The sequence below is a fragment of the Microcebus murinus genome, chromosome 5, assembly GCF_040939455.1.
Source record: "Microcebus murinus isolate Inina chromosome 5, M.murinus_Inina_mat1.0, whole genome shotgun sequence".
Lineage (NCBI taxonomy): Eukaryota > Metazoa > Chordata > Mammalia > Primates > Cheirogaleidae > Microcebus > Microcebus murinus.
In genome coordinates, this window is record NC_134108.1 from 57625788 (window position 1) to 57653606 (window position 27819).

Sequence of the window (27819 nt, forward strand, 5' to 3'; positions counted from 1 at the left end):
ATGAACTCCTTTTTTATCTGGCTAGTTTCACTAAGCAAAAAGTATTTTGAGATTCATTCATGTTGTTGTGTGTATCAGTAGTTCCATCTTTTTTTTTTTGAGACAGAGTCTCGCTTTGTTGCCCAGGCTAGAGTGAGTGCCGTGGCATCAGCCTAGCTCACAGCAACCTCAAACTCCTGGGCTCAAGTGATCCTGCTGCCTCAGCCTCCTGAGGAGCTGGGACTACAGGCATGCACCACCATGCCTGGCTAATTTTTTCTATATATATTAGTTGGCCAATTAATTTCTTTCTATTTATAGTAGAGACGGGGTCTTGCTCAGGCTGGTTTCGAACTCCTGACCTCGAGCAATCTGCCCGCCTCGGCCTCCCAGAGTGCTAGAATTACAGGTGTGAGCCACCACGCCCAGCCCCATTTTTTTTTTTTTTTACTAAGTAGCATTCTGTTGTAAGGCTATATCAGATTTGTTTATTCATTTACCACTTGATGGGCATTTGGATTTTTTTATGTTTCTGCCATTGCATATAAATCTTCTATGAACGTTTGTGTACTAGTCTTTGCATGGATTTGTGCTGTCTTTTCTATTGAGTAAATACTTAGGAATAAAATGTCTTGATTATAAGACAGATATATATTTAACTTTTTAAGAAACCATCCAATGGTTTCAAAGTGGTTGTGCCATTTTACATTTTCACTGGAAGTGTTTGAGAATACCAGTTCTTCCGTAGGAGCCAACACTTGCTGTTATCCAACAGTGTTTGAACTACCTACTTGTATGAAGTACAAGCAAGAGTTTGTAATAATTTGATTAATTTAGGCTTTGTTGACCACATGAAATTGATTCTTTTTTTTCCCCCTGAGACAGAGTGTGGGATTACAGGCACTTGCCACCTTGCCCAGCTAACTTTTTCTATTTTTTTTTTTGTATAGATGCATCTTTTTTTTTTTTTATTTCAGCATATTATGGGGGTACAGATTTTAAGGTTTTAATAAATGCCCTTTCCCTCCCTCCCCCCACAAGTCTGAGTTTCCAGCATGACCATCCCCCAGATGGTGCACATCTCACTCATTATGTATGTATATACCCGCCCCCCTCCCCCTCCCACCTGCCCAATACCCTATTACTGTAGTACCTATGTGTACTTAGGTGTACAGTACTTAGCAGTACTTAGGTGCTGCTCAGTTAATACCAGTTTGCTGGTGAGTATATGTGGTGCTTGTTTTTCCATTTGTACAGATGCATCTTGTTCAGGCTGTTCTTGAACTCCTGACCCCAAGCAGTCCTCCTGCTTTGGCCTCGAAGAATGCTAGGATTATAGGTGTGAGCCATTGGCCCAGTTTTAACAATCAACTTTGAGGTCTAGGCTGGGTGTGGAGTCTCACACTTGTAATCTCAACACTTTGGGAGGCTGAAGTGGGAGAATAGCTTGAGGCCAGGAGTTCAAGACCAGCTTGAACAACATAGTAACACCCTGTCTCTACAAAAAATAGAAAAATTAGCTAGATGTGGTGATGTGCACCTAAAGTCCAGCAACAAAGGAGGCTGACGCAGGAGGATCGCTTGAGCCTAGGAGTTTGAGGTTGCAGCGAGCCATGGTGATGCCCTGGCATTATCAGCCTGTGCAACAGAGTGAGACCCTGTCTCAAAAAGCAAAACAAAACTAAACAAAACTTTAGGGTCTAAATTTAGATTTATCAAGAAAGGTGATTGAGTGTGTGGAATTATTACCACAGAATCCCCTTCTTTTATACAGTAGGAACAAATGTCACTTTGTAGTTTTATCTGTGCATAAAATGTGTGACCCTTCCACCCCCCACCACATTATAGGATCAAGGTCCTCTGAGACACTGTGAGCTTCTAGCATTGTGTACATCAAAGAGGAGCTTGTGAAAAGCACAGATTTCTGGGCACTATCCCCAGAATTCTGTGCAGAGGTCTAGTCTGGGGCTCAGAAATCTACTTTTTTTTTGGAGACAGAATCTTGCTCTTTTGCCTGGGCTAGAGTGCCGTGATGTCATCATAGCTCATTGCAATCTCAAACTCCTGGGCTCAAGTGATTCTCCTGCCTCAGCTTCCTGAGTAGCTGGAACTATAGGCACGTACCACTAAGCCTGGCTGATTTTTCTATTTTTTGTAGAGACGGGGTCTTACTATATTGCTCAGGCTGGTCTTGAACTGGCCTCCATCTATCCTCGCAGTTCAGCCTCCCAAAGTGTTAGGATTGCAGGCATGAGCCACTGTGCCCAGCTTTAGGAACCGACATTTTTAAGAGGCACTGTAGTTGAGTCTGATGTGTATACTTGTTACACCTAAGTGTTATCATTTGGGGACTACTATTTTGCAGCATGGTGGTATTGCACATCATTCAAGTGTAAGATGCAGGGTTTCAAGTGAGGTCTTTGGTCAGTAGCCTAGTCAAATACAAACCTCCTCATGTTTTTTTTCACTTTTTGTATTTTTGGGTTGTTCATACATTATAACTAGATTAACTACTATTAGCAGCCTTATTTCAACCATGTCAAAACCCCACCTTCCACCCTCATACTGCCTTCTGCTCCAGATCTTTTTATTTTTATTTTTTTCTTTTCCACAATAAGTCAGAATCCATGATAGAATCAATGGGAGGGTAAAGTGATATCTTTATGGAGGGTGAAAGTGTTTTTTTTCTAAAGTAACCATTTATTGTTTTGAATTTATGTGCTGAGTGCCTTCCCTTAAATAGTACAATTGTTATCATACATAAGGTGGGAATGTTTGTTTCTGTTAATCGTATAGTGAAATTTAAATACAGTATTGCTTTTCTCTTTTTGAAAATGTACTCTGCTTAGAACTATTTTGGTGGAAAACTCTCTGCTCAAGGGAAAATGCCTTGGATTGAATATAACCATGAAAAGGTTTCTGGCACAGAATTCATAATTGACTTTCTGGAAGAGAAACTTGGAGTGAATTTAAACAAACATCTTGGCCCTCATGAAAGAGCTGTCTCCAGAGCAGTGACCAAGATGGTGGAGGAGCACTTCTACTGGTGAGTCCCCTCCGGGTTGTCCCCATCCTTTCCAAGTAAGCCCTGAGTTCTGTCCCACCTTTCAGGTACTCCTCCCACCTTTGTAAAAGTTTTCTACATTAACAGTTTGGGATGAGAAGTCTGACAGACTTGGGGGTCACAGTTATGACTGTTAAGTTTCTAGAATCTAGACCAGAAATCGACAGTTTCTGCAAAGGACTAGCTCATAAATATTTTAGGTTTTGCTGGTCATACGTCTTTGTTGCAATTAGTCAGCTCTGCCATTTTATTGCAAAAGCAGCCATAGACGATATGTCAATGAGTAAGCATGACTGAGTTCCAGTAGAACATTCATGGAGGTGAGGGCGATATTTCAATTGATTAGGCTCAGGGCTCTTCACCAACACTGTAGAAACTGTGGAATTAAAGTAATATTATGACAGATACCTAGAGGAGGGAATGGAAGAATAGAATAGAATTCAAGATAGAATTCCTAGGTGAAATAAATTATACAATCTTTGTAAGGTTACTGTCAGTTTTCCTTAGATAACAAGAGCTTCTGTCTGTTCCAGAAGGAAAGCATGCTGCTTTTTTCTGGAGTTTCTTTGTCCTAATTGCTTAACTCCTACTTTGTATTCCCCAAATTTGAAGCATCGCACAAGTCATGTTTGTAAGCCGCTCCTCTTTGGCTCATTGTGGCCTGGAGCTGGCTGTGACATCATGTGAGTTAGGCAGATTTGGTTCTTCTTGCTTTGCAAATTCTCTTGTCATCTGAGTTTTTTTTTTTTTCTTTTTCTCATCCATTTTCTGGAATTTCTGCACCTTTCTCTACCTCAGTAGTTGAGAGACAGTTTCTCCCTGATTTCTGCAAATTTTGTCTTGTTCCAAAGATTGAGTTAAGAATTGTTAAGCCCACTTTTTTGGCATTAATTGTTACTCCTGGGTCAGATGCCGGCCCAGGAGCTTTTACTAAACCTTCCCAGCTGAGACATACCCTCAGTGTGGGGTTGGCTGTAGAAGGTTCTTTCTTATCATCTCCCTATTTCATCCATTCTGCTCTCTTTCTAAATGGGAAACTTGCTGTCTTCTATCTGTCAGATTTTAAGTGACCCTCTATTTTTCTCTTTCTCTTTCTACTTTTGGTTCTTGCTGCGTTTATTCCAGGGGTGACCAGAGCGTGAGCCCCCCCCTCCCCAAAGGTGAAGGAGCCGGGAACCAGGTAGAGGATGGCTCGGGAGTAATCAGACTCAGTGTTCCCAGAATGAACCTCAGTGTTTTCTTTCTAATACTGGTGGAGAAATGCGGGCTCCCCTCTTAAAGAGTGCAGGAATCGAAGTGCGAGCCAAAATGCATGACTGTGTATGACGTGCAGAGCTTTTGGGAAAAGCTTAGCTTAGTTTCTGGGAAAAGCCTTGTGTGACAGAGCCCCTCTCACTCGCTCACTTTACAGTGACCAAGGGAAATGAAGAACCCACACAGGGCCACCCTGACTGGGGCCCTCCAAAGTGCTACCTCTTTTGGTTGATGGGTCCATTGATACAGCTTTGTCAGCTGCCTTTGGCTGCACCTCTTTGCTTCTGTTGTGGTTTAGAAAATATATATTCCTGTTAGAGAGTTTTTGAGCCAGTAAAATTCCCAACTAACACACATCACTGCTTTTTTTGTTCTTGGTGTGCGATGTGTGTGTCATTTTATATAACTTTACTCCCTGATAAAAAAAGCTCATCTTCTGCACTTACCTACTCCCTGTCTCCTTTTACCAGCCCCCAAAGCTGAGCTAATATTTGATGCGGGGGGTGGAGGAGTGTGGGGGGGATTGGGGGGAGTTGGGAGGTGTTACCCTTGTAGGGAAGAATCTTAACTTTATCAAGTACAAACTTTCAAGTGCTGGGGATTTGTTTGGATCCTAAGTATACTCTTGACTCTTCTAAGGATAATTTTGTTTCTCTAATTCACTTTTCAGTTAGAAAAATTAGGGGAGGGTCAGCTATTATTTCTTACTTGTGTCTACTCAAGGGTTAATTCAAGGAAAAAAGTAGTGAAAGGTAGGGGAAAAGGTCTTGATTGAGATGCAAATATCCAAGTATCTTTCAAAAGAACTGGATACCTGATTCCTCCAATTTCATTTAGTCCCTAGTAGCAGCAGAAGGAAAAACAAATCTTTCTCTGTTTCTTAGGGTTCCTAAGCCTTTAGCCTTTACCCTTTGGGGAGACCCTGAAGAGACTTTCCGAGGGCTCTAAATCCCCATGGAGGAAAGACCCTCCTCTCCCCATGGGAAGAAAATGCCGAGAATCTCTGCTCCCTCCCTCTTCTGCTTCCAGAGGCCACACACAAAACGGTGACCTGCGGAAGCCAGGCCAGCCAGGCCAGCGCAGGGGCCTGACCACAACTTGTAGGAAAGTGTGAGCTTTCCGTGAGATCTTGTTCCATTCTAACAATCAATGAACCCCTAGGTTGTCTCTGTACTTACGGAGGTGAAGAGGAAACTCAGCCAACTCAGTAAACCCACCGCGTTTCACTCACTTGATGATTCAATTATGTGGAGTTTTCAGATGTGTTTATTTTGGCCTGAAACCTTAAAAATACTCCAGTTATGATTTTATGAAAAGCACAGGCAATAGAAAGCTGTCATTATTATGTAACATCACATAATTCTGAAGCTCTGTGTTAGGTCTATTGAAATAAGCACACTCAGCTATAAAATGGTTTTTCTTCAACTTGAAATCTATACAATTATGTCCCACTTGCATTATAAAAGCTATTATTGAAGAGGATGAAGACAAGTTTTTTTTTTCATCTTCTTTGTTCTACTGAATTCTAACTTAATGCAATGCAGGGAAGCTTCTATAAAGGGAAGTCTGAGAGAAGAGGGTCAAATTACTGGAATGAAATTGATTTTTGATAACAGTCACTGGCTTCTCCAGTGTGGCATGCTGCCCCCTTGTGGACGTCAGTGAGTATGGTAGGAGTCTTTCAACCTCCCAGGGAAGTGTACTGAGCATCATTGTCAGACTATCTAGTTATAACATTTTCACCCATAAAATCATATGCGTTAGAACAGTGAATTCAAATTCACTTCTAGCTTGGGCATGATTTTAAAATGTTGAGCTTGGCTTTTGGTGCAGTCCAGAAATGGGGGAGATGGGATGCTTTCATAAAATGACTTACCCAAGGAGATCTTTTCTAAAAGCCAGGAGACTTTCCAAGATAACAACTTCATCAATATATTCTCCTTTCCTTTCTTTTCTCCTTACCCCAGTTTTAGACGTAATGAGGACTCCTGTTTGGAGGGGCTCATCTAATGCTCGTGGAATTTGGTGAAATTACAGAAGCATATCATGTGCTTCTGCACCCTTAAGCAAACATTCGGAGTGCAAACAGAAGACAGCAAAGATGTAATGATGCAGAGAAAGGCATCCTCATGATTTGGAAGGCCATATAGTGATACTCAGCATCAAACAGTAGTTTGCCATGGTTTGCAGTTTCTCACTTATAAATATTCTTTTCTACTGTGGGCCAGGCATCATGTTAGGTTGTAATGAGAGAAAACTTCATGAAAACATCAGGAGTAAGCTTTTCTTTGCCTGTTTCCTTGATCTCCTTTAAAAATGTTTGAACTGGTTTTGTGTATCTGTTCTGACTAAGAAAGTCTTTTTAAAAGACTTTGACCCCATTTTTGCAAGAGTTATTAGATACCTTTCTTGTGATAAGGAAAATGAGTATTTCAACTTCCTGAAATAGATTCTCGAAATGACAAATTTAATTGCTTAGACTTGTCTCTTTTCCAAATTGGCCCTCCCCATCCTTGCCAGTTAATAATTCACAATTCCTTGTGCAGTGGACCTTTTCCCAGTGGGGAGTGAAAAGCCACAGAGTCCAGAAGGGAAGAGTGGCAGCCCCTTCTTCATCCTCCATGGGCCACACTTTCCTCTTTCCATCTTTCTATTTAAGTGTGTGTCATCCCTTAGAAAGAGCACTTAGCAGTAGCTGGGTCAAAAGCCAAGCCTTTTTTCATTCAATCGATAGTCCATTCTTTTATTTTATTTTATTTTATTTTTTAAGACAAAGTCTTGCTCTATTGCTCAGGCTGGAGTGCAGTGGTGTCATCATAGCTCACTACAACCTCCAACTCCTGGGTTCAAGCAATCCTCCTGCTTTAGTTTCCTGAGTAGCTGGGACTACAGGCATGCGCCACCCTGCTTGTCTAATTTTTTATTTTTTTGTAGAGATAGAGTCTCCTTTTGTTGCTCAGGCTGGTCTGGAACTCCTGGCCTCAAGTGATCCTCCCACCTCAGCCTCCTGAAGTGCTAGGATTATGGGCATGAGCCACCGTGCCCGGCTATTTCTTTCTTTCAACAAATTTAATGAATGACTATTAGTGGCCAGACATTGCGCCCCTGTCCTCAAGTGGCTCACAGGCAGGAGGGAGACATCCAGGCTTCATAACAGTCAGTGCTGGGGGAGAGTTTGAAGCTCTGAGGAAAGGCAGCCGGCAACTGCCGGAGAGATGAGCGGAAGGCTTCGCAGAAGCCGTGGTGTCACAACAGAATCAAAAGACGATTGGAGTGGTGGGTGAAGGGGCTGGCGTTAGGGGAAGGTTAGGATGCCCAGGCAGAGGGAGCAGCATCTGGAAAAGTTTAGAGCCAAGAAAGAAGCCCTTGGGGAGTGTGTTAGCCTGTTTGGGCTACCATCACAGAATACCATAGACTGGGTGGCTCATAAAGAACAGAAGTTTATTTCTGATAGTTCTAGAGGCTGAGAAGTCCAAGATCAAGGCAGCAGCAGATTTGGTGTCTGGTGAGGGCCCACTCCCTGGTAGCTAGATGGCCATCGTCCTACTGTAACTCCACACAGTAGAAGGGGCAAGGCAGCTCTCTGGAGCCTCTTTATGAGGGTACTAATCCCATTCAGAGGGCTCTGCCCTTCAGATCTGCTTCCCTCCCAAAGGCCCTACCTTCAAATACCATCACACTGGGAATTAGGTTTCAACCTACGAATTTGGGGGAGGTGGTGGTAGGAAGACATAAACATTCAGTCTCTAGCAGGGAGGAACATGTGATTCCATATGGCTGGTGCATAGGGTGCCCAGGAGTCAGTGCAGGGAGATGGGGCCAGAGAAGGGCCAGACCATAGAGGGGCGAGACCATGGGGAGGGGCTGGTGTGCCATGCTGAGGCGCTGTGGGAGCTGATGAATGACTCTGAGAAGCAGTGTGACATGATTAGATTTGTGCTTAGGAAGCTCTCTGTGGCACGTTGGGGCAATTGGGTTTCTGAAGGGCCTTGAGGGGATTTCAGGAGACCTGGTAGGTGGCCACTGTCTTCCAGGTTGAGAAATGGTGAAGGCCAGGACACAGTGTGCATGGAGTGGGAGAAAAGAGCAAATTCGAGGGTTGCCTGGCTGTCGGGAGGGAGGGAGAGGGGCAGTGAAGGGAAGCTCCTGGCATTCTGGCTTAGGGGAGGAGAAGCGGGTTTGAAGGGAGCAGAGATGGTGAGTGGAAATGTTGGTTTGCAGTTCCCGAGGACCATCCACGTGGGATCCACGGATCTTAAGGGCAGATGTCTGGTCTGGCTGTGGATTTGGAAGTCATCAGTTTGAAATCATGGATATGAATTAGATTACCCCACGCTAGGAGGAAAGAAGGTAGAAATCTTGGGAACGTGTAAGGGGGTGAGTGAGAGGGAAAGCAGTGGAGGCGTAAGTTAAGCGGGAGTCCCAGGAAAGAGGTTAATGGAGTCAGATGCTGCAGAGAGTTCAAGAAAGACAATTATTTGGATATTGCAACAAGGAGGTGACAGCTGTCTTGGACAAGAGTGACTTCAGTGGAGTGGTGGGGTGGAAGCCCCTACCACTTGGATAGAGTTTTCAGGAATCTTGGTTGTGAGAGGAGGTGGATTCTTGGTTGCAATACATGGAAGCATGTACAATGGGATGTCTTCCATCTGCAGTAGTGACTTAGGAATCTGTGAAGCAACTATTCTCTCTGGTGTTTCAAGTTCATACGCATTTCATGGGGCCTAAACTCTCAAGAGCCAGCCTGGCCCAGATTTGCCTCTCTTTCCTGACACTGATCTGTAATATTGGACACAGGGAGTGAAAGAGAGGAGTAGAAATCAAGACCAGGGCAGGAGGGAAAAGAGAGGAAGACCCATTTCTGAGGTTACTTGTAGCTGAAAAATTCTGAATCAACCCAGTGTTCTTCTTCTGTGCCCTGTATTCGACTTGCTACTGCAGGTGGAGAACCTTCCACCATTGCATTGATGGGATTCCTCCCTACCAAGCTGTGTGGCCCAGAACGCTGCCTTTCTCATTCTTTCCTGCTACTCCTAAATCTCTCTACCCATTGCTATGTCCTCTTCGCCTGCCCATGCCCTCATTTCCCACTCTGCAGAGGAAATTGACATCATCAGGTGGGAACTCTGAACCTCTCTGTAGCCTCTCACCCCTTGCAACACCCTCTTTCTCTCCATCCCAGAGAAAGCAATGTCCCTACTTCTCTCCAAGCTGGCCCTTCCAGCCTGGACTTCTCATCTTCTAACTTGACTTTGAACTGTGGTTTCTCTAATACCACTTCTTACTCTAGAAACTTCCTTAAGTTACCTCATCTCCTCTTAAAGCTTTAAAGCTGCCACCAACATGCCCCTCCCCACCAATTCTATATCTTGAGTCTAAACCTCTTCTCCTGAGTTCTCAACCTTCTAGCTGTCTCCACTTGAGGATTCCCTGGGACCTTCAAATGCAACAGGTTAACTCAACTTTCATTGCCCAAGTCTGTTCCATCTTGTGTAACCCAGTACTGGCTAATGGTATTATCTGCTGAAACCATCAGTCTAGGAGAAAATACTTAATTTTTCCATATGCATAATCCTTTACACCCATTGGTCAATAGACCTTTTTTCTTCTATCTAGATAGTTCTCCAGCACATTCCCTATCCAGCCTCCCCTCTGCTGTTGTCTTAGGCAGGGCATCATTTCTTTCCTGGTTTTGCTGTAGTCTTGTAACCACTGGTCTTGCTATCAGCAGTTTCTCCACCTTCCAGCCCTTCCTTCAGATTGCCACAAATGTGATTATGTTTCTTGTCTGCTTAAAACCTTCCAGCAGTTAACCTTTGCTTTTGGAATAAAGTTCAGCTCAGTCTGCATCCAGCCTGTCCTGATCTGGTCCTTATCCCCCCTTCTAGCCTCATGTCTTCCAGCTTCCAGCTATACCCTCCACACCCCTCCTGGGTTCTTGCAGTTCGCCAATCAGCCAATGTTCTTTATGCACACACCTTCACCCTCTACTCTGCCTTGGGAGCTTCTGCCTATCCTTCAAGATTGGTTATGTTTATGATAAAACTGTGTAATTTACCTACGAAGAATTTTTTCTCTTCATATTAACCTGTCAGCTTAGAGCTACACATTTTTCATTTTATGCTGTAGTTGCTTTGTGGATGCTAGTATCCACAATTTAAGATTATTTAATTTTATCCTCAGACCACTGACTGCCAGAATAATCAAAGGTTGTGTAACCCTTTATTTGTGAATTTAGATCTAGTACAATTGGAATCAAAGTGCTGAATTATTCTAATGGAATGTAAAAATTGCCACCTTAATTACTGCAAGTGTAAAGAGAAGGGCAAATCGAAAAGCATTTAGTTTCCATGTTTATATAGAATTTGCTAGAATAAGCGTGAGATATTTTATATCATAAGGTACATTGAATGCTCTGTGTACATTAATTAGTCATCATTGTGATGTACTTTTTCCTATTTTCAGAAATATCCATTTCTTGACTCCTCAATACTTTATTATGAGAGACTTACAAAAAAGAAGTACACAAAGCTTTCTAACAAGATTTTTAGGCATTATTTTCAAAAGGTAATAAAGAAGAGTTATAGTACAAACTGTGTTGAAATTGATTGTAGGACTTTTCAGTTAAAAATCAGAAATGCCTCTGAAATTTTAGAGAAATCTATTTTGTATTTTCTTTTTTCATTTTTTTAAGAGGAGAGAACCCTAAAAGAATATAACTATTTACAACGATCAAAAATTCCTGGGCCTTTGTTATTTACCTTTATGTTTTTTTCTTGGGGTGGAAAATAACGTATCATCGTAGCTACAATTTACTATCACCCCTTGTGTTCCCTCTAAAAATATTTTTTGCTCTTCTGATTTTTTTGAAGAGGCCATTTCTGCCCTCTCAACCTGCAGTAGGAGTAGAGGTAACGGCTAATGAATCTTTTACTGCTCATTGTGCAGAAAAACAAAAATGTCCTATGCCAGCCTTCAGCGGGAAACCCTTTTAATCTCTATCAACACTATTAGCCATAGGAACATTCTTGCAGTCACACAGGTGTGGAGAACACAATCAGCAAAGGCCTGGGTCTGGCGGCGGGCAGGACGTATGAACGTGACTAGCCGCTGAGCACGCCGCACCTGTTGCACCGAGTGTAGGGACACCTGGACGGGTGAGTTTGCCGCAGGCACCACCCAGGTGGGAAAAAGGATTCAAGCAAGTTGCACTGGCATTTGTATTCGCTTTAACGTTCTTGAGAACAAACTGATGTAAAGAGTTGATTTTCTGGAGAGCGAAATGTTTACATAATATTTATAATGTATAATAAAGATGAACAGGTGTACCTACTCCCTAATCTTCTGTCAAAAAGGCAAAACGATTTCTTTTTTTAAAAGAAAACTTTTTATATCATGAAACATTAAGTGCATACAGAGTGTAGGAAACAGAAATGTGCAGCGGAACTAATGAGTGCAGAGCAGACACCTGTGGACTTGTCATTTCGCTCAGGAAAGGGATGATGCCAGCACCCCGTTGGTATGGCCTCCTGCCCTGTGCCCCGTAGGCGCTCACTCCCCTGACTCAAAGACTGTTAAAGCAGGTTTCTGCTTGTTCTCGGCGGGGTTGCCTAAGAGAGAGCGGAAGCATGGCACTGGGAGGGGGCCCGAGGGTGGGGACCAGGAGAGCTTCGGTGGCATCGCTATCTGGATTTTTTTTACCGTTTTTCTCACAGGCCCTTAAGTCTAGGCGTCAACTAGAGCCTGTTGTGGTATCTGCCATGCAGATTGCTCTTTGTAAAAGCTGTGATAATTCAGTCTCTCCAGAGTGTACTAAATTCTGAACAGCTCATTGGGAAGTGACTCTGTGGAGCGGGGATGTACCTGATGCACAGTATAACTTGTTTCCACACAATTCTAGGACGTTAGCTTATTGCCAGTGGGTGGACAATCTCAATGAGACCCGGAAGATGCTCTCTCTTAGTGGTGGTGGTCCCTTCAGTAACCTGCTGAGGTGGGTCGTGTGCCACATAACGAAAGGAATTGTGAAACGCGAGATGCATGGCCACGGCATTGGCCGCTTCTCCGAAGAAGAGATTTACATGCTGATGGAGAAGGACATGCGGTCTTTAGCGGGGCTTTTGGGTAACGTACCACACCTTCTACTCTGTTATCTATATCCTTATCTCCTGCATGATTAGTAAAGCACTGTTGGTTTACTAATTTAAACTTTTATTTTGGATGGTTTCTTTGCTTCCACGTGTAGGTTGCAGTCCCAACATTTAACCAAATCCCCTAATTTTCAGGAGCACGTGGCTTTCTACTTAATTACTGGTGCGTGATTGTTTTTAATGTGGCGAGCCCCGTGCGAAGAGAGTATGGAACGTGCTTGGGTGTCACTACCTGGCTGTAAGTGATGCTGATGTTTCTGAATGCGCTGTGAGAAAGGACAATTTTGCACAAGGTCAGGGTTAAAAGGCTGCTTGTGAACACACCTGCTCAGAAGGTTTGACTGTGTACCCATCCACGTCAAGTTGAGTTGGAGAAATGTGCCAACAGCGCTGGTTCTGACCCTTTCAGTGTGTGTATGTGACATTTGTCATTTTATCACCCCTTTTATTTTTGTTTGGATCCTTAGTCCTCCTCCTATGAGCACATTTTAACTTTGATTTTGTGTTTGTTACCCATGGTGGTATAATTCTGTTTGGGAAACCCCTCAAAGAGAAGCACAGAGCAGCGGTGCCCCTGGCTGGTGGGGAAGGCTGGGAGGAGAACATGTGCTCTTGGTCCCCTGCCTGGCTGCAGGTGGCCTGGGCTGATGTGGTTCTGCACTGGGCAAAGCTTGATTCTTAGTGATGACAATTCCTAAACATTCAGGTCATCTGAATTCAGGACCTTCTATGTGTACAATAATGGCTTCTCCTGAGGAACAGCTAATATACAGGGAGCCAAGTCCTTTATGTGACTAGGTCACCTGTGGGCAAGGGGTTGAGTCTCCAGAGCTATGACAGAGATCATGCCAGTGAGCGCTACTCATCTGTAACCATTGAACAGTGTGGTTTTCTTAACCAGGAGGGGTGATCTATCTTGCTGGGGCATTTCTGGTTGGGAGAACTGGACAGCAGGTAGCAGTACTAATGACAACCCACAGTGTTTCTCTAGCACTTAATGATTTAGAACAGGGGTCCTCAAACTTTTTAAACAGGGGGCCAGTTCACTGTCCCTCATACCATTGGGGGGCTGGACTATAGTTTAATAAAAACTATGAACAAATTCCTATGCACACTGCACATATCTTATTTTGAAGTAAAAAAAAAAAAGGAGCAAAAACACCCGCATGTGGCCCACGGGCCGTAGTTTGAGGACACCTGATTTAGACAATATGTTCTCTCCAATTTTGGGGAGGTGGAAAGGAAATGAATCACTGATAGCTAAGATACCTGGCAAGTATTCAGAACAGTATCAAGAGTCAGATGGGGCCGGGCATGGTGGCTCACGCCTGTAATCCTAGCACTCTGGGAGGCCGAGGCGGGCGGATTGCTCGAGGTCAGGAGTTCAAAACCAGCCAGAGCAAGAGCGAGACCCTGTCTCTACTATAAATAGAAAGAAATTAATTGGCCAACTAAAAATATATAGAAAAAATTAGCCGGGCATGGTGGCACAAGCCTGTAGTCCCAGCTACTCGGGGACTGAGGCAGCAGGATTGCTTGAGCCCAGGAGTTTGCGGTTGCTGTGAGTTAGGCTGACACCATGGCACTCACTCTAGCCTGGGCAACAAAGCAAGACTCTGTCTCAAAAAAAAAAACAAAAGAATCGATGGTTGTCTGTCATGAGAAGCTAAGAGGGCTAGTTGAAAAGTTGGAGTTAGCTGGAGTTATATTCTGTGTGGAGGGCCAGGGAGGAGACTACTTGTGATACGAAAAGAAGCATTTTTTCTGCATTTGGGAAGGGGAGGCTCTTTGGTCGAACTTCATAGTTTTTCTTACTAAATGAGGCAAAAAGCATCCATCCCCCTCTACCTACCTCCCTGCCATCTCCATGGATATGGCTCACTTTTAATGCCCAGATGCCTAAGAGACCCCAAATCCAAAATTACTTTTTGTTGACATAGTTCAAGATTTGGAGAGATTGTCCATGGATGTATTTGAATCTTCAGGCCAAGTGAGTCATCGATGTTCTAGGTTGGTGTTCTTATGTCCCCCTGGGGGAGGCTATCAGACTCGAGATTCCTGCCGTTTTCTGACCTGACGACTCCCATGAAATTCCTTACGAATTGTGCTTTAAAGCGAAGTTATATTATGTCAGGATGACTTCTTCAGAACACTTTCTAAAGCTGCCTCAACTTTAACTGTCAAGTTAAAATGTGGTCTCCAAAGTAATTCTTAGATATCTTCTATTCAACTGCTCCAGGATTTCGAGGATAGCATTAAATATGGAGGGTTGTTGTTTAAGGCAGAGGACTGCACGGAGTGGGTGCCTGATGTTCACCGCTTGCCGGAAATGCACACGTTGTCTGTTCCCAAACCCCTCCCAAAAGGCATGAGAATCAATAAAGAGCTTGGAAGACATGAAAATCAAGAACAGAAAGGTTAGGATTTTCAGAGGCAGCGTGGATGGAGGCAGGAGGAAGCCTGCGGCCCGCACGTGGGTGTGGGGGTCGTGGAGCTGATCCCTTGGGTTCGTATCCGGGGCTTCACCGCTTACCAGCTCTGTGATTCCACACAGATAACTTGTTATTTCCTCTGTAAAATGGGGGTCAGAGCAATACCTACCTCACAGGGTGTGAAGATGAAATGAGATCCTTTATGTAAAGTCCTTACTACAGAATCTGGCTCGTAAGAAGTGCTAAATAAAGATTAGCTATTCTCATTATTGCTGTCACAGATTTTGCATGTAACACATTATTAGAAACGTTGTCTGGGAAAACAAAAACCTTTTTCCTGAGTTTTAAATGTATTAATTAATTGTAGAAATTTGGGAAGGCTCAGAAAAGCACAGGGAGTGAAAATAAGTTACTGTAATCTTATAACCTATTGCTAACAAGTTACCATTTTGGTGCACATTTTCCCAATATTTTTGTGTATAATTTCGAGTCATGTATATATATGTATTTGTACATATACATATTTTCCATTTCTTCTATTGTCTTATATTTTCAAATATTCTGTACTATGTGATTCTATGTGCCTGGTATCACACTTGATGCCAGGAAAACTCATATAAGACTCATCAGACATAACCCCACTTTGCCTTTTGCCTTTTCTATATTTCTGTTCTATTATTAATCTTGAGTCTATAGGTATGATCTTGAAGTGGAGAGAGAAGAAGACAGAATGCAAATAAGAATTGTATAGCTGTTGCCTTGTTAGCACCGAGATCCCCAGCTATGGCTATTAGATATGAAATTAAAGTAAGAATAGAAGATAGAATCCAGTACAAAGTCAAAGTAATACCACCCAGTTGACAGATAAGAAAACCGAGGCACAGGAAGGCTGAATGACTTGCCACCAGTCACACACTCAGTAAGAAGTGGGGCCAGAAGTCAGATCCAGGCTGTCAGACTCAAGACTCCTGCTGTTTTCTGACCAGACAACTCCCATGAAATTCCTTACTAATTGTACTTTAAAGCGAAGTTATACCGTGTTTCCCCCAAAATAAGACAGGGTCTTATATTTATTTTTTCTCAAGAAGACACCCTAGGGCTTATTTTCAGGGGGTGTGTTATTATTTTAAGTACAATACAACAATCTTCATTTATTCAAATATAGTTAAGTCGTCTTCTTCTGGAACATCATCATAACTCTCCAAACCCTGAATTCCATCCTGAATTTCTTGCGACTGTATTTCCTTTAGAACCATTGGCCCCAATCTCTCATGTGGAGCAATAGAGCTCTCATGGGGCAGATGAGAAGGGCTGCTCGTCTTCTTTACTGCTCTGCGATGAAATGCATGGGTGGTGCAGATACGCTGCGTAGCCACGCCCATCACTAGGTCTTATTTTCAGGGTAGGGCTTATATTGCACAAATGCTTAGAAATCCTGCTGGGGCTTATTTTAATGGGTAGGTCTTATTTTTGGGGAAACATGGTATTATGTCAGGACGACTTCTTCAGAACACTTTCTAAAGCTGCCTCAACTTTAACTGTCAAGTTAAAATGTGATCTCCAAAGTAATTTTTAAATATCTTCTATTCGATTGCTCCAGGAAGCTGAGGATAGAATTAAATATGGAGGGTTGGTTTAGAGATCCTGAGCTTGGGGAGGTGAAGCTGTCCCCTCCCTTAGGAGGCTCGCTGCCCAGCCTCAGGCTGAAGTATGGAAGTACTTGAGGAGAAATGACTTCTTTTTAGAGGCTGCTTCTGAAAGAGCCAAGTGATAAATGGAATTTGTAAATGGAAGCGAGAAAAACAAGCTGATTTCCAGCAAAGTTCACTTGACTAATAAAAAAAATGTCATGTGCTTTTCTTTTCTGCTTCTTCTTTTTGGCCAGTCTAGAGCATTTTATTGAGTTAGAAAATGGCTCAGGGAGTTTTTATTTTTCAGAGTTCTTATTGACACAGATGTTCTTGTCAACACATTTGTAAGAACCAAATTTGTTGATTATTTTAGTAAATACAAGTTGTGATCTTGACTACATATTTGATGAAGAGTAAGGGCATGCCAAGTAGTGCTTCCTTTCAAAGGCAGTAAAAATGAATCCTTAGCTGCTACGTGTCACCTTCCTAAGCATGTGTAATGACAGTGTGGCACAGTTTTCCAGAATGATTGTCTTTTGCTGTTGCATAAAGAAATCAAACAGTTTTCTTTTTCAAGTATATAGATATTTGGGTGTTCACTTAGTTCAGAGTTAAATAATTTACAGACAATTAAAACATTCTGGTTAAGCTTTTGTGATTTGTAATAGAAAGTCTCTAACCCATTCTTAACCAGAAATGCCTTTGGGGTTCCTTCTGTTCTTCCAGACTAGGAAGCCTCACTAGGAAGCAGTGTTGATGCTGGTCAGGAAGCAGATGGACTATGGAAGAGTCAGGGAGACTCAAGGATGGGCGTGTGTTGAGGGAAAGGTAAAGAGAAATGTGGGTGTGATTATGCCTTGAAGTCTAGGTAAAAAATCTTGGAAAGGCAGGGTGCCACCACATTGCAGACCGCTTACACCTCTGGCACACCAAGAGGAGAGAGCTGGTCTCAGTGGGCTGAGAATCCTGTAAGCCTAGCATTCTGGGAGGCTGAGGTGGGAGGATCACTTGAGCTTGTCTCTACTAAAAATAGAAAAATTAGCCGGGCATCATGGCAAGCGCCTGTAGTCCCAGCTACTTAGGAGTCAGGAGGCTGAGGCAGGAGGATGGCTTGAGCCCAGGAGTTTGAGGTTGCTGTGAGCTAGGCTGAGGCCATGGAACTCTAGCCCAGGAGACAGAGTAAGACTCTGTCTCAAATAAAAAAAAAAAAAAAAAAGAAAGAAAGAAAGAAAGAAAGAAAGAAAGAAAAGAAAAAGAAAAAGAAAAAGAAAAAAAAGAATCCAAAGGAGAAGGCTGGGCTCTTGTAGGAAATAGACTCAGGGAGGGGGATGTGGCAACCACACACAAGGTTGCATCCTGATGCTCTGGAAAGCAGCTTTGGTAAAGTTGACCAGAGCTAAGAGTTATTAAGGAGCATTGAGGTGGCAATACCTTGTGTGTGAGGGGGTTGGGTTGAAGCTGGGCCTGAGTTTCTTCTTTCATCTCTGCTGACCCCTAAGGCTCAGGGCGGGGTAACAGGCTGACCAGGCTAGGTTTGGTGATAGTCTAAAGAAGCTGTGTGCTTATCTGATCAAGATGAGAACACACAGACTACTAAAATCCAATGTGTCTTTGCTTTTAATTAGGCTTTTATAGACCCTGGGTGGTGACACAGTAGTTATCTCATGGGAAAAGTAGATGAATAATTGCTAAATAGAGTTGGTTTGGGAGATATAATCATATAGTGGGAGAATAATAAAAACTCAATTTCAGTTATGAGGCTCAGCTGAGCACCAGTGGTGGTCAATAAATATCTGTTGGATGAACGAAGAAAAGAATGAATGTTAGAGTACATTTAGCAGATAGCCAAGCACGGCTGCAGGATAGGTGGATCTGGGAATACTTTCCGAGCAAAAAATTTAAATTTGTGAATGCATTTAAAGGGTGGTATCAGAAATGTAATGGGCTTTTGCAGTGGAAACTCCAGTTCCCTCTCAAAGAATGTTTGTTTCAGCTGCTTCTCCATGGTTAGAGACCTTACTTAGGAGGAGAGTAGACTTTTGATGACTAGAACTCAGACAGAAGAGTAATTCCTTCAACTTGAAACTATGCAGTCAAACACTCATGCCTTGACAGTGTGCTAGGCTCTTTGTGAGTAGCTCAGGAGTTAGTAGTGAATGTGTTGGACACAGCCCTGAGCTCCCAGAGCTGCCACCAGATATTATGGCTAACTATTCATAAAATTGCAGCACTGGTGAGGAGTGGCACGTTGGAGAAGTGCAAGGTGCAGTGAGGGCATTTTTGCAGGGGAAATGAATGTGGTGGTGGGAGTGGGTTCTACGAAGCTTCTTTGAAGAGGTGACATTTCAGCTGGGCTCTGAAAGATAAGACCGATTTAGGCAGGCATGTGTGGGAGTGTGGGGGACAGAGGTGAGACAGAGAGTAGAATAGTGTAGACTAGAGAAGGAACATTGTATGTATAGGCCCGGAGGTGAACAGCAGCTGGGAGCTTTCAAGGAACAAAAAGGTGGCCAGTGTGTCTGGAAATCATGTGAAAGCAGAAGAATGGTGTGAGGCAGAGGTGGCAGGGGCTGAGGTTGTAGGAGCCTTACATGTCTCATAAATAATGCTGGGCTTTTTTTCTAAGAGCCATGGAAACCATCAGAGGTTTCAAGTTGGGAGGTGGCATGCCCCTATTTACATTTAATATGCTGGAGGGGCCACAAGTAGATTTGGTGGCCCAAGGAGGAGGCTGTTGCTATCCAGGAAAGATAAGATGGCATTTGTACTACAGCCGTGATGGTAGAGTTGGGCAGAAGGTTATGGATTAGAGCTATGATTTAAAGAGGGAATTGGCAAAATTTAGTGGGGAGAGAAGTATTGATGGAGAGGGCAGGGTTAGGAGTTATCAGGTTCTGGACATGAAAACTTAGTGGAGGGAATAACCATTCACAGAGCTGGGGAATACTGGAAAAGAGGGGAAGATGTTGAATTTCCAGTGTGGATATGCTGAGTTTGACATCTCTACGAGACAGACACGTGAGTAAGAGGTGCAGTATATGATAAAGGAAGCTATTATCAATGGAGAAAAAACAAATTATTTTAGTAAGTGGTGTTGGGACAACTGGCTAACCATTTGGAACAAAATAAGTACAATTCTGACTTCATGTCTTAAACCTGAATAAATTTCAAATGAATTAAACATTTAAGTGTGAAACATAAAACCATGAAGGTGCCAGGATAAACTGTGGAAAACTTTTATAGAATTTTGAGCCTGGGAAAGTTTTTCTAAACATGGCACCAAAGGGGAAAATATAAAAGATAAATTGAATTGCTTGAATATATGGGAAAAAAGAAAACAAACCTCCTGTTATGTCAAAAATCACCATAAATAAAGTTAAAAATGAAATAAGCTGGAAAAATGTTTGCAACATGTGACAAAGAATTAACATGACTTAATATATGAAGAGCTTCTACAAATCAATAAGAAAAGTGAATACCCTAGGAAGAAAATTGGTCAAAAGATATAAAAAGGTAGTTTATAAAGACAATATGAAATGCTGAATAAATACATGAAAAAAATGTTCAGTCTCTTCTATAATCGGAGAAATGCAAGATAAAAAATGAGGCACCACTGTCAATCAAATTGGTAAAGCTTTGTTTTTGTTTATATTCAAATGATACGAAATGTTGGCAAGGGTTTGGAAGAGGTATTATACTAACATAATTTGGTGGTAGGAGTAAAAATTAGTACATACATTTTGAAGTTGAAATTTATAGTTTCAGAAGATAAAAGGTAACATTTCATAAAATTTTGACTATTGAAATACTCAACTTATAATTTGTTTTCACATAGGTAAATTTAGTTGAAATCCAAACTAGGTGAGGCAGTTGCAATAGAACATTTTAATATTTTTAAACAACTAACAAGCAGATGAATTATTTGAACATTAATTCTTTATTAGTTATGTACCAAGTGCTATGCTAGGCTCTTAGGAAACAAAGAAGAATAAGAATGGTCTCTATGTAGCCTCAAGAAGCTTATAATGTCACAGTGCCCAAGCTTTTAGGCCCAAACAAGCAATGTCTCAGATGTGAAAAATTTCCCATATGGTCTTAGAACACCTATTGTAATTTTTCAAAAATGGGGAGAATAAGAAAAATGTCAGTGGATGGAGATAGGAAATTGTTCTTATTTCTAAAAGAGGAGGAAAAAGTAGATTTGGATAATGAAATGATGAATTATTAAATAGACGGTTGGTTTTCATGACCATCATTGGTTCACTGTGCATAAATCATCTCAAAAAGTAACTGCTGTGTCTTCTTGACTTGCTGGACTTAGATAATCTCTTGATTTCTTCAAACCATTGGGTACTGTTTCTTGTCATATTATTGCGGGCAAGATGGTTGGTTTTCTAAGGAGGCTTCATGGATGCATATGGTTCCACCAAGGATCCTTGAGTGCTCCTGGGGGGAGGAGAGAGAGCCCTAGCAGGTTGGACCCTCCTCACCCTTGCTTCACCTAGAGATGCTCCTCTTTTATCTATTTATAAGTTGAAAATCTGTTGCCATTTTGTTTGACAGAGGTCTTCCCCTACCAAAAGAAAAAGTTTGAAAACCCCTGGATTAGATTGAGGCAGATTCGTGGCTGGCTGGTAATCACATCCTCATGGTATTGATTAATGGATTAATATCACCTAAAGAGAGGTCCCTAGGGACTCTGCTCTTGATTTATCAAGTTTAGCACTTTTCTCAATGACCTAGTGACATTTGAAGGCATGCTTCATGGTTTTTGCATGACACTGGGTGGAAAGATAGCTAAACAAGTATGGGGGGAATCAAGAATCAGAGCTTTCAACACTGACAAGAGGGAAAATAATAGGGATAAATGTCAAATTCTGAATGTAGGTCCAAAAATCAAAGGGCACAAATACAGGGTGGGAGAGACAAGTGAAAAAAGACTCAAGGATTTTAGTTGATTTCAATCTCAATATGTCCCCAGTGTGATGGGCTGCCAAGGAGCTGTTGAAAACCTCCTGCATAAACAGAGCATAGCATCTCAGTTTGAAAGTTAATTCCTCAAGGAAACATTCTGGAACTTTTTCCCAGAATGTGTCTGGCAAGCTGTTCCGTGCTCTCAGGCATCTGGCTTTCTTTTTCAGAGATCTCTTGTACCTTCCCATAATGGCTCAGTTTGAGTGTCTCCTCAGCTGGGCTCTGTGCTGGGCCTGGCAGACTCCCCCTCTGTCTCTAGGGCCCGACCAAGCGGCTCCCACATCATTAGTCTTCCAGCAAATGTTTGTTGAACAAAGGCATGTAATGCTCAGTTTGGGGATCCATCTTTTCAAAGAAAAATGGGCAAACCTAGTGCATATCTAGAAGAGGCCAGTAGGAAGGTGATTAGTGTCAAAAAAAAGTATGGGAGGAATTTGAGGATACCAGGCATGCATAGTCTGGAGAAGTAGAGCTATTAATATAAGGGTCACATACTAACTTTTTTCAAATATTTAAAAGTGAGTAGTGACTTAGGTGTTGCTGCAGATGACGGGTATAGTAGGGGAGAGAAGAAAACAGAGAGGAAGGTGAGGTGTATATTTGAGGAAAGCTGTCAGTCGTAGCTTACAACTCAGGGTAAGGCAGAACTGAAAGACCAGAGCCGTCCAAAATTGGGAGGGCCCGAGTCTCATGATGTGGCCTGAGTCGCCCTTCTCCAGCTGGGGTTGGGTGACCAGCATTATGATAGCTGAGCAGGGGTCTTTTTTTACAGGTGGTGAGATGGTTAGAAAAGCTCTCTGGGGGGTCTTTCCAGTTCTAATGGTTTCATGATTTTATGTTCATTCTCTAGAAAAAGAGCAGAATCATTTCTCCAAGTCATAAAACAAGGCAGGGGCTAAAGTGAGATTCGTTGACTGGCATTCTGTTTCCGCTCTTGGATTGTGATTTATGTTTAGGCTGCTGCTTATGCCCGCTGAAGCCTCAGTGCTTTAAATGGTCTGTATTTATAGTATTCTGTGTCCCTTGTTATTAAATTTATAGTTTTGAACAATTAATCATCCACTTCTTTTTTTTTAAGTTTAAAATTTTTAATATTATGGGTGCATAACATTTGTATATATTTATAGGGTACACATGATGTTTCGATACAGGCATACAATGTGTATTAATCTAATTGGGGTAATTGGAGTATCCATCACTTCAAGCATCTGTCATTTCTTTGTGTTAGGAACATTCCAATTCCACTCTCTTAGTTGTTTTAATTTTTCTTTTGAGACAGAGTCTTGCTCTGTTGCCCAGGCTAGAGTGCCGTGGTGTCAGCCTAGCTCACAGCAACCTCACACTCCTGGGCTCAAGCAATCCTCCTTCCTCAGCCTGCCAAGTAGCTGGGACTATGGCGTGTGCCACCATGCCCAGCTAATTTTTTCTATTTTTAGTTGTCTGGCTGATTTCTTTTTATTTTTAGTAGAAATAGGGTCTTGTTCGTGCTCAGGCTGGTCTCAAACTCCTGACCTCAAGCAATCCTCCTGCCTCGGCCTCCCAGAGTGCTAGGATTATAGGCGTGAGCCACTGCCCCGGCCTCTTAGTTATTTTAAAGTATACCGTAGCTTATTGTTGACTATAGTCACTTTGCTGTGCTATCCAATATTCTTCATTCTATCTATCTAACAAGATTTTTGCACCTATTATCTATCTCCTTTTATAGGCTATTTTAATATCTGGTCTTCCTACTCTGTTTAATTAGGTCATGCAGCAGCACCTCATAGAGATGCCCAGGTCATTGCCATATCAGGCCCTGAGGCCTGGGCTGGGGGCTCCTTGGGAGGCGCAGCCAACCCTGAACTTGGCAGTGAAAGTGCTGGGGGAAAGCCCTGGGAACCAGGCAGTGGAAACAGACAAAACACAATAGGCTCCATCTATGCACATTTTAGCACATTTGTCATATGCTGAGTGACTGTGAACAGAGATCAGATGAGGAGAATGAAGACACAGATGTAATTATGTCTATTATAAGGAAATAATAGACACTAACAGGAATGTTCTGGAACCTCAAGGCAGTGTTTCCTAATGCAGGTTATAAGTGTTCTCAAACTACAGGGGCCTGTTTTTGACAGTGGCTGTCAGTTCTGGCAGTTCATAGACTCACCTGGGGACTGTGGTGGGGGGTTGGGGGGGTTTGTGCTTTTAAAACACAGCTGCACAGGCCCCACGCCAGGCCAGTCAATTCAGTCTCTGGGTGAGGGGTCCGAGGAAAGGTATTTTAAAAACTCAGCAGTGATTCATATATGTCTGTAATCTAATACAGGGCAGGGGTGGAGGAGGGAAGGGCCAGATAGGGAGGCATGGAAGGTGCCAGGTGAGGGTACTGTGGCTCGGTTTGGGCAAGTACCAAAAGGGAGAGTATTGTTCTCTTTTGTAAGGGAGATGATAAAATTCAGAACAAATTGGGCCTATTTCACAGTTTTGTCTGTGGGCCTGTCTGCGTGGTACATAGCCTGGCCTGCCCTTCTTTCTATGTCAAAAATCTATCATCTAGACAACAGATTTTTTTGTGTGGGAGTATATCTTAGACAGTATTTTTAATGTCACCTTGAAGATACTCTAGTCTTATAACAACAGCCTGAGAGCTGGTTATTGTACAGATGAGAAAGCCGTGTGAGATTCAGAGAGGCAAGGGAATAGGTCTACAGCCATTCAGCTGAAGACAATGCACATCTGTCTGTTTGCATTGGTGATTTGTTAAAGTCACATGCAAGAATAATAGTAATTTGACCTGGAAACCATAAATTCTATTTTTGCCTGTATTGATTGGATTCGGGTGAGTGCCTGAGCCTTTTGTAAGTTCATACTGGAGTCCTGTGCTCACTGATTGATGTGAAAGTGATTTACTCTGAAAAGCCTTTACATATTATTCAATAACCCTAAATTGCTGGCTGTTCTCTAAGAGAGAGGGCCATTAGATTGTATATTCAGAAAGCATTAACTCCTCTTTTCTCTCATCTTCTCCAGTCCAGACTTCCGGAGGGAGGAGGGAGGAGGGAGGAGAGAGGAGAGAGGAGGGAGGAGGGAGGAGAATGGAGGAGAGCAGAGGAATATATATCCTGAGGGCCTGGTATTCTTCAATAGCCAGGGATTGTGGGCCTGGCTCCACCAGTGTTTGTGTTCTTATGGAGACAGGGCAGTTGAGGCCCTGAATTGTGGTTCATTTCTTTTCCATTTTCACTGTTGCTATCTGAATTGATAAAACTATGTTGATTATTCATGAAAACAAAAATTACTTTTAGTAGAATAAAATTAAATGCTAATAAGTACTGAGTTCCTGGAAATCTTTGTGGCTTGTTTAGCAACACAAATTGGTTGGTATAATTCTGACAGGCACTCCGGTCTCTACTTTATCCTGGGGGTATTCTAGCTATATCTTTTTCTGAGAAAGGTAACTTTGACTTCATGTTTAAATTTCTGGTTCCAATTCCTGAATGATTACAATAAAAGAAAAGAAAAAGAAAATATACCTCAAAAGATAGTACTCTGTAGACAATAGGTTTTTAAAAGTCTTTATGAGTGTACATCCTTCAGGTGTTTATGTGCTGGAGATGAATATAGAATGAGATGGTTCGGCACTCCCCCTCTACCCCTGCCCCCACGTTGCCAGACGTGGAAGCACTTCCTGTTTGTGTTCTCTTGGGCCCACCTGGATACAAGTCAGGGAGGAGTTACAGATAAGTGATTACCTGGTATATACATTAAGAAAGTTGTTTGGTCCTTGGTCAACCTAACAACATATTTTTATTTATCTAAATTATTCAATTTGTATAACCAACCAACATTTAAAAAAAATTGGAAAAACATTTGGTATCTTCCATCATTCTGTCACTTAACTCAGAGTTTCTATTTTCCTGTACCTTCCACATGCATAGTTTATGAAATTTCATTTTTGATGTACACTTCTCTTTGTATCTTGTTCCCTTTTTAAAGCAAACACTGAACATTTTTCTATGTGTTGACATATTTAAAAAATTATCTCCTTTAATAGTTACATGATATTTCATTGTGTTAGAAAGTACCTATATTAATTCCTTTAAAGTTAGTACAGTTTTTTTTTGTATTGTAGATAACTCTTAAATATCTTCATGCGTTACCTCTGAGGAATTATTTACTTGAGATAAGCCCACAGGAGTGAGATTACTGGGTGAAAGATTATGAACATTGTTAGGTCTGTTCCTAGGCATTTTCATGGTGCTTTCCAAAAAAGATGCAAAATTTACTAAGTGACCAGTAAAAGATTGAGGTACCACTGTCACTGAGGGTTTACCAGTATCAGGTTGTATTACTGAAAAATAATTTACTGCTTTATTCATTGTAAACTGGTGTCTTAAGTTTGTGCTGTTTTCTGATTTTTTAAATCACTCGTAAGAATAAACACTTTTCTTTTTGAGTTTTCCTGATTATGTTTCTTCTGTGATTTGTCCCAATCCTTTGTCCATTTTCCTATTGAATCTTGAGAGTTTTTAAAAAATATAATTTGATCCCTTTATATTTCACAGTTTTGTCTTTGAGTGATGTTTCAGGCAAATATTCACTCAGACTCTCATGGAGTCTTTTTTCTTTGTAATTATATTATTCTTTTTTTTTTTTTTCATTCTTCTACTTTTTCTTAGTGTTATACACATGGAGTCTTAAAGATTTATGTGGATGGGCTCTCTGGCTTAGGTCCATCCTCTTCATGGCCATCCCAGCCTCATTGCAGGCGCCACACTGCTCATGTGGCCCTTTTGTCCAATACCTGGGGACACCGCACTGAGCCAGAACCCTGTGGTGACCTCCGCTCCTTCCATGGAGCTGCCCTCTCCCATGGGCCTTGCCCGCACAGCCTGCCAGTGCACCCCTTGATCTCAGATCCCAGACACACTTTCCCCCAACAGTGGTTAGCCCCTTCCCAAGCGTGCTCCCCTCTCACGGGCCGAGCCTGAGCTCTCCCTAGTATCCCCCAGCCCTTCGCCCTCCCCACCCGCCTGTGCCCCAGTCAGCCCAGTCAGCCCCATCTCTTCACCATGCCACGTCCCACCCCTACCCTTCCTCAGGCCTTGGAGTACGAAGTCTCTTCTCTCTCTTCTACCCTTATCTCTTTATCCATTCCTTCTACCATATAAGCCTCCCATCTTTAAAAATACCACCCACTTCTGTCCTGTCTCTTGCCTTCCCTTCATGCAGAAGCTTGTTTGAAATGTAGCAGCAGCCGTACTCTTCCCTGGCCTCCCATTCACTCCCCCAGCCACTGCCAACTGACTCCTATGCACCACCCCCTAATTGCTCCCGAAAAGGTGAATAACACTCTACCATTTAATGGCCTTCCTTGACAAGCCTCTCTTCTTTGCTGTGATGCTGATGGGCATGAGATTTCTTAGGTGTATTAAACTACAAAGGACGGAGGCTTTCTCCTCCTCTGGAGGCTTCGTCCACCTTTTCAGCTCCACAGATACCCAGCCCCCTTCTGAGGAGGCTTTAGTGTCTTGCTGTTTCAGGAGATGCCCAGTTGTTGAGTTTAACAACGACAAAGCATGTCGGCACTCAGCACTCACTTCACGCAGCACTGCTGTAAGAGCTTTACTGAGATCAGCTTATTCACTGCTCACAATGATCCTACCCATGAGGAAATTCAGGTACAAAGAGATAACTTGCCCAGCGACACCCAGCTAGTTAATGGTAGAGCTTGGAGTTGAACCTAGTCTAGGAGAAGGCAGAAGTCACTGCTGAACACTTTCTAGCCTTTTATATTGATGGTTCCTAGGATTCCACCCCCTCCACCCTCTAGTCCTCTCACATTTCACACTCCCACATGTTTATCTCCAGTTCTAATCTCTCTCTTAAATCCCAGCTGTTTTCTAGATCGTCACTTAGATGTCCCATAGCCACCTCAAATCCAGCACATCCTGCCACCAAACCCCCGACCCCCTCGGTGAGTGGCACCACCAGCTATTTGCTTGCTCCAGTTGGAGGCCAAGAAGTCATTCTGGATTGCGCCTTCTGCACTCTCTCCCACTGGCTTTCAAAGCCCTGTATTGCCTGGGCCCAGCTTTCTTTTCAATCTCATTTCTTAACTTTCCCCCCTCGCCTGCTATATCCCCACCACGCTGGCCTTCTCTCTGCCCCATAGACACACCAAGCTCATTCTGACCATCAGGCGTGTGTCTCAGCTGTTTCCTCTGCCTGGAATTCTCTTCCTCCAGGTCTTTGCCAGATCCTTCTTGACAGTCACGTCTCTGTGTGAATATCACCTCCACACAGAGGCCTTCCCCGACCACCCAGTCTAACGTAGCTGTCAGTCACCCTCTATC

The 27819-nt window shown here is 42.6% G+C and overlaps 1 protein-coding gene across 2 annotated transcripts in view; it reads left to right on the forward strand.

Annotated features, from left to right (window-relative positions):
- Positions 1-27819, forward strand: part of FAXC (failed axon connections homolog, metaxin like GST domain containing) — a 75601-nt gene that overhangs the window by 15862 nt on the left and 31920 nt on the right. For both annotated transcript variants that reach the window (XM_020287056.2, XM_012769416.3), the window contains 2 exons: positions 2829-3025; positions 12198-12421. In XM_020287056.2, the coding sequence (XP_020142645.1) occupies positions 2829-3025; positions 12198-12421 (421 nt within the window). The remainder of the gene's footprint in view (positions 1-2828; positions 3026-12197; positions 12422-27819) is intronic.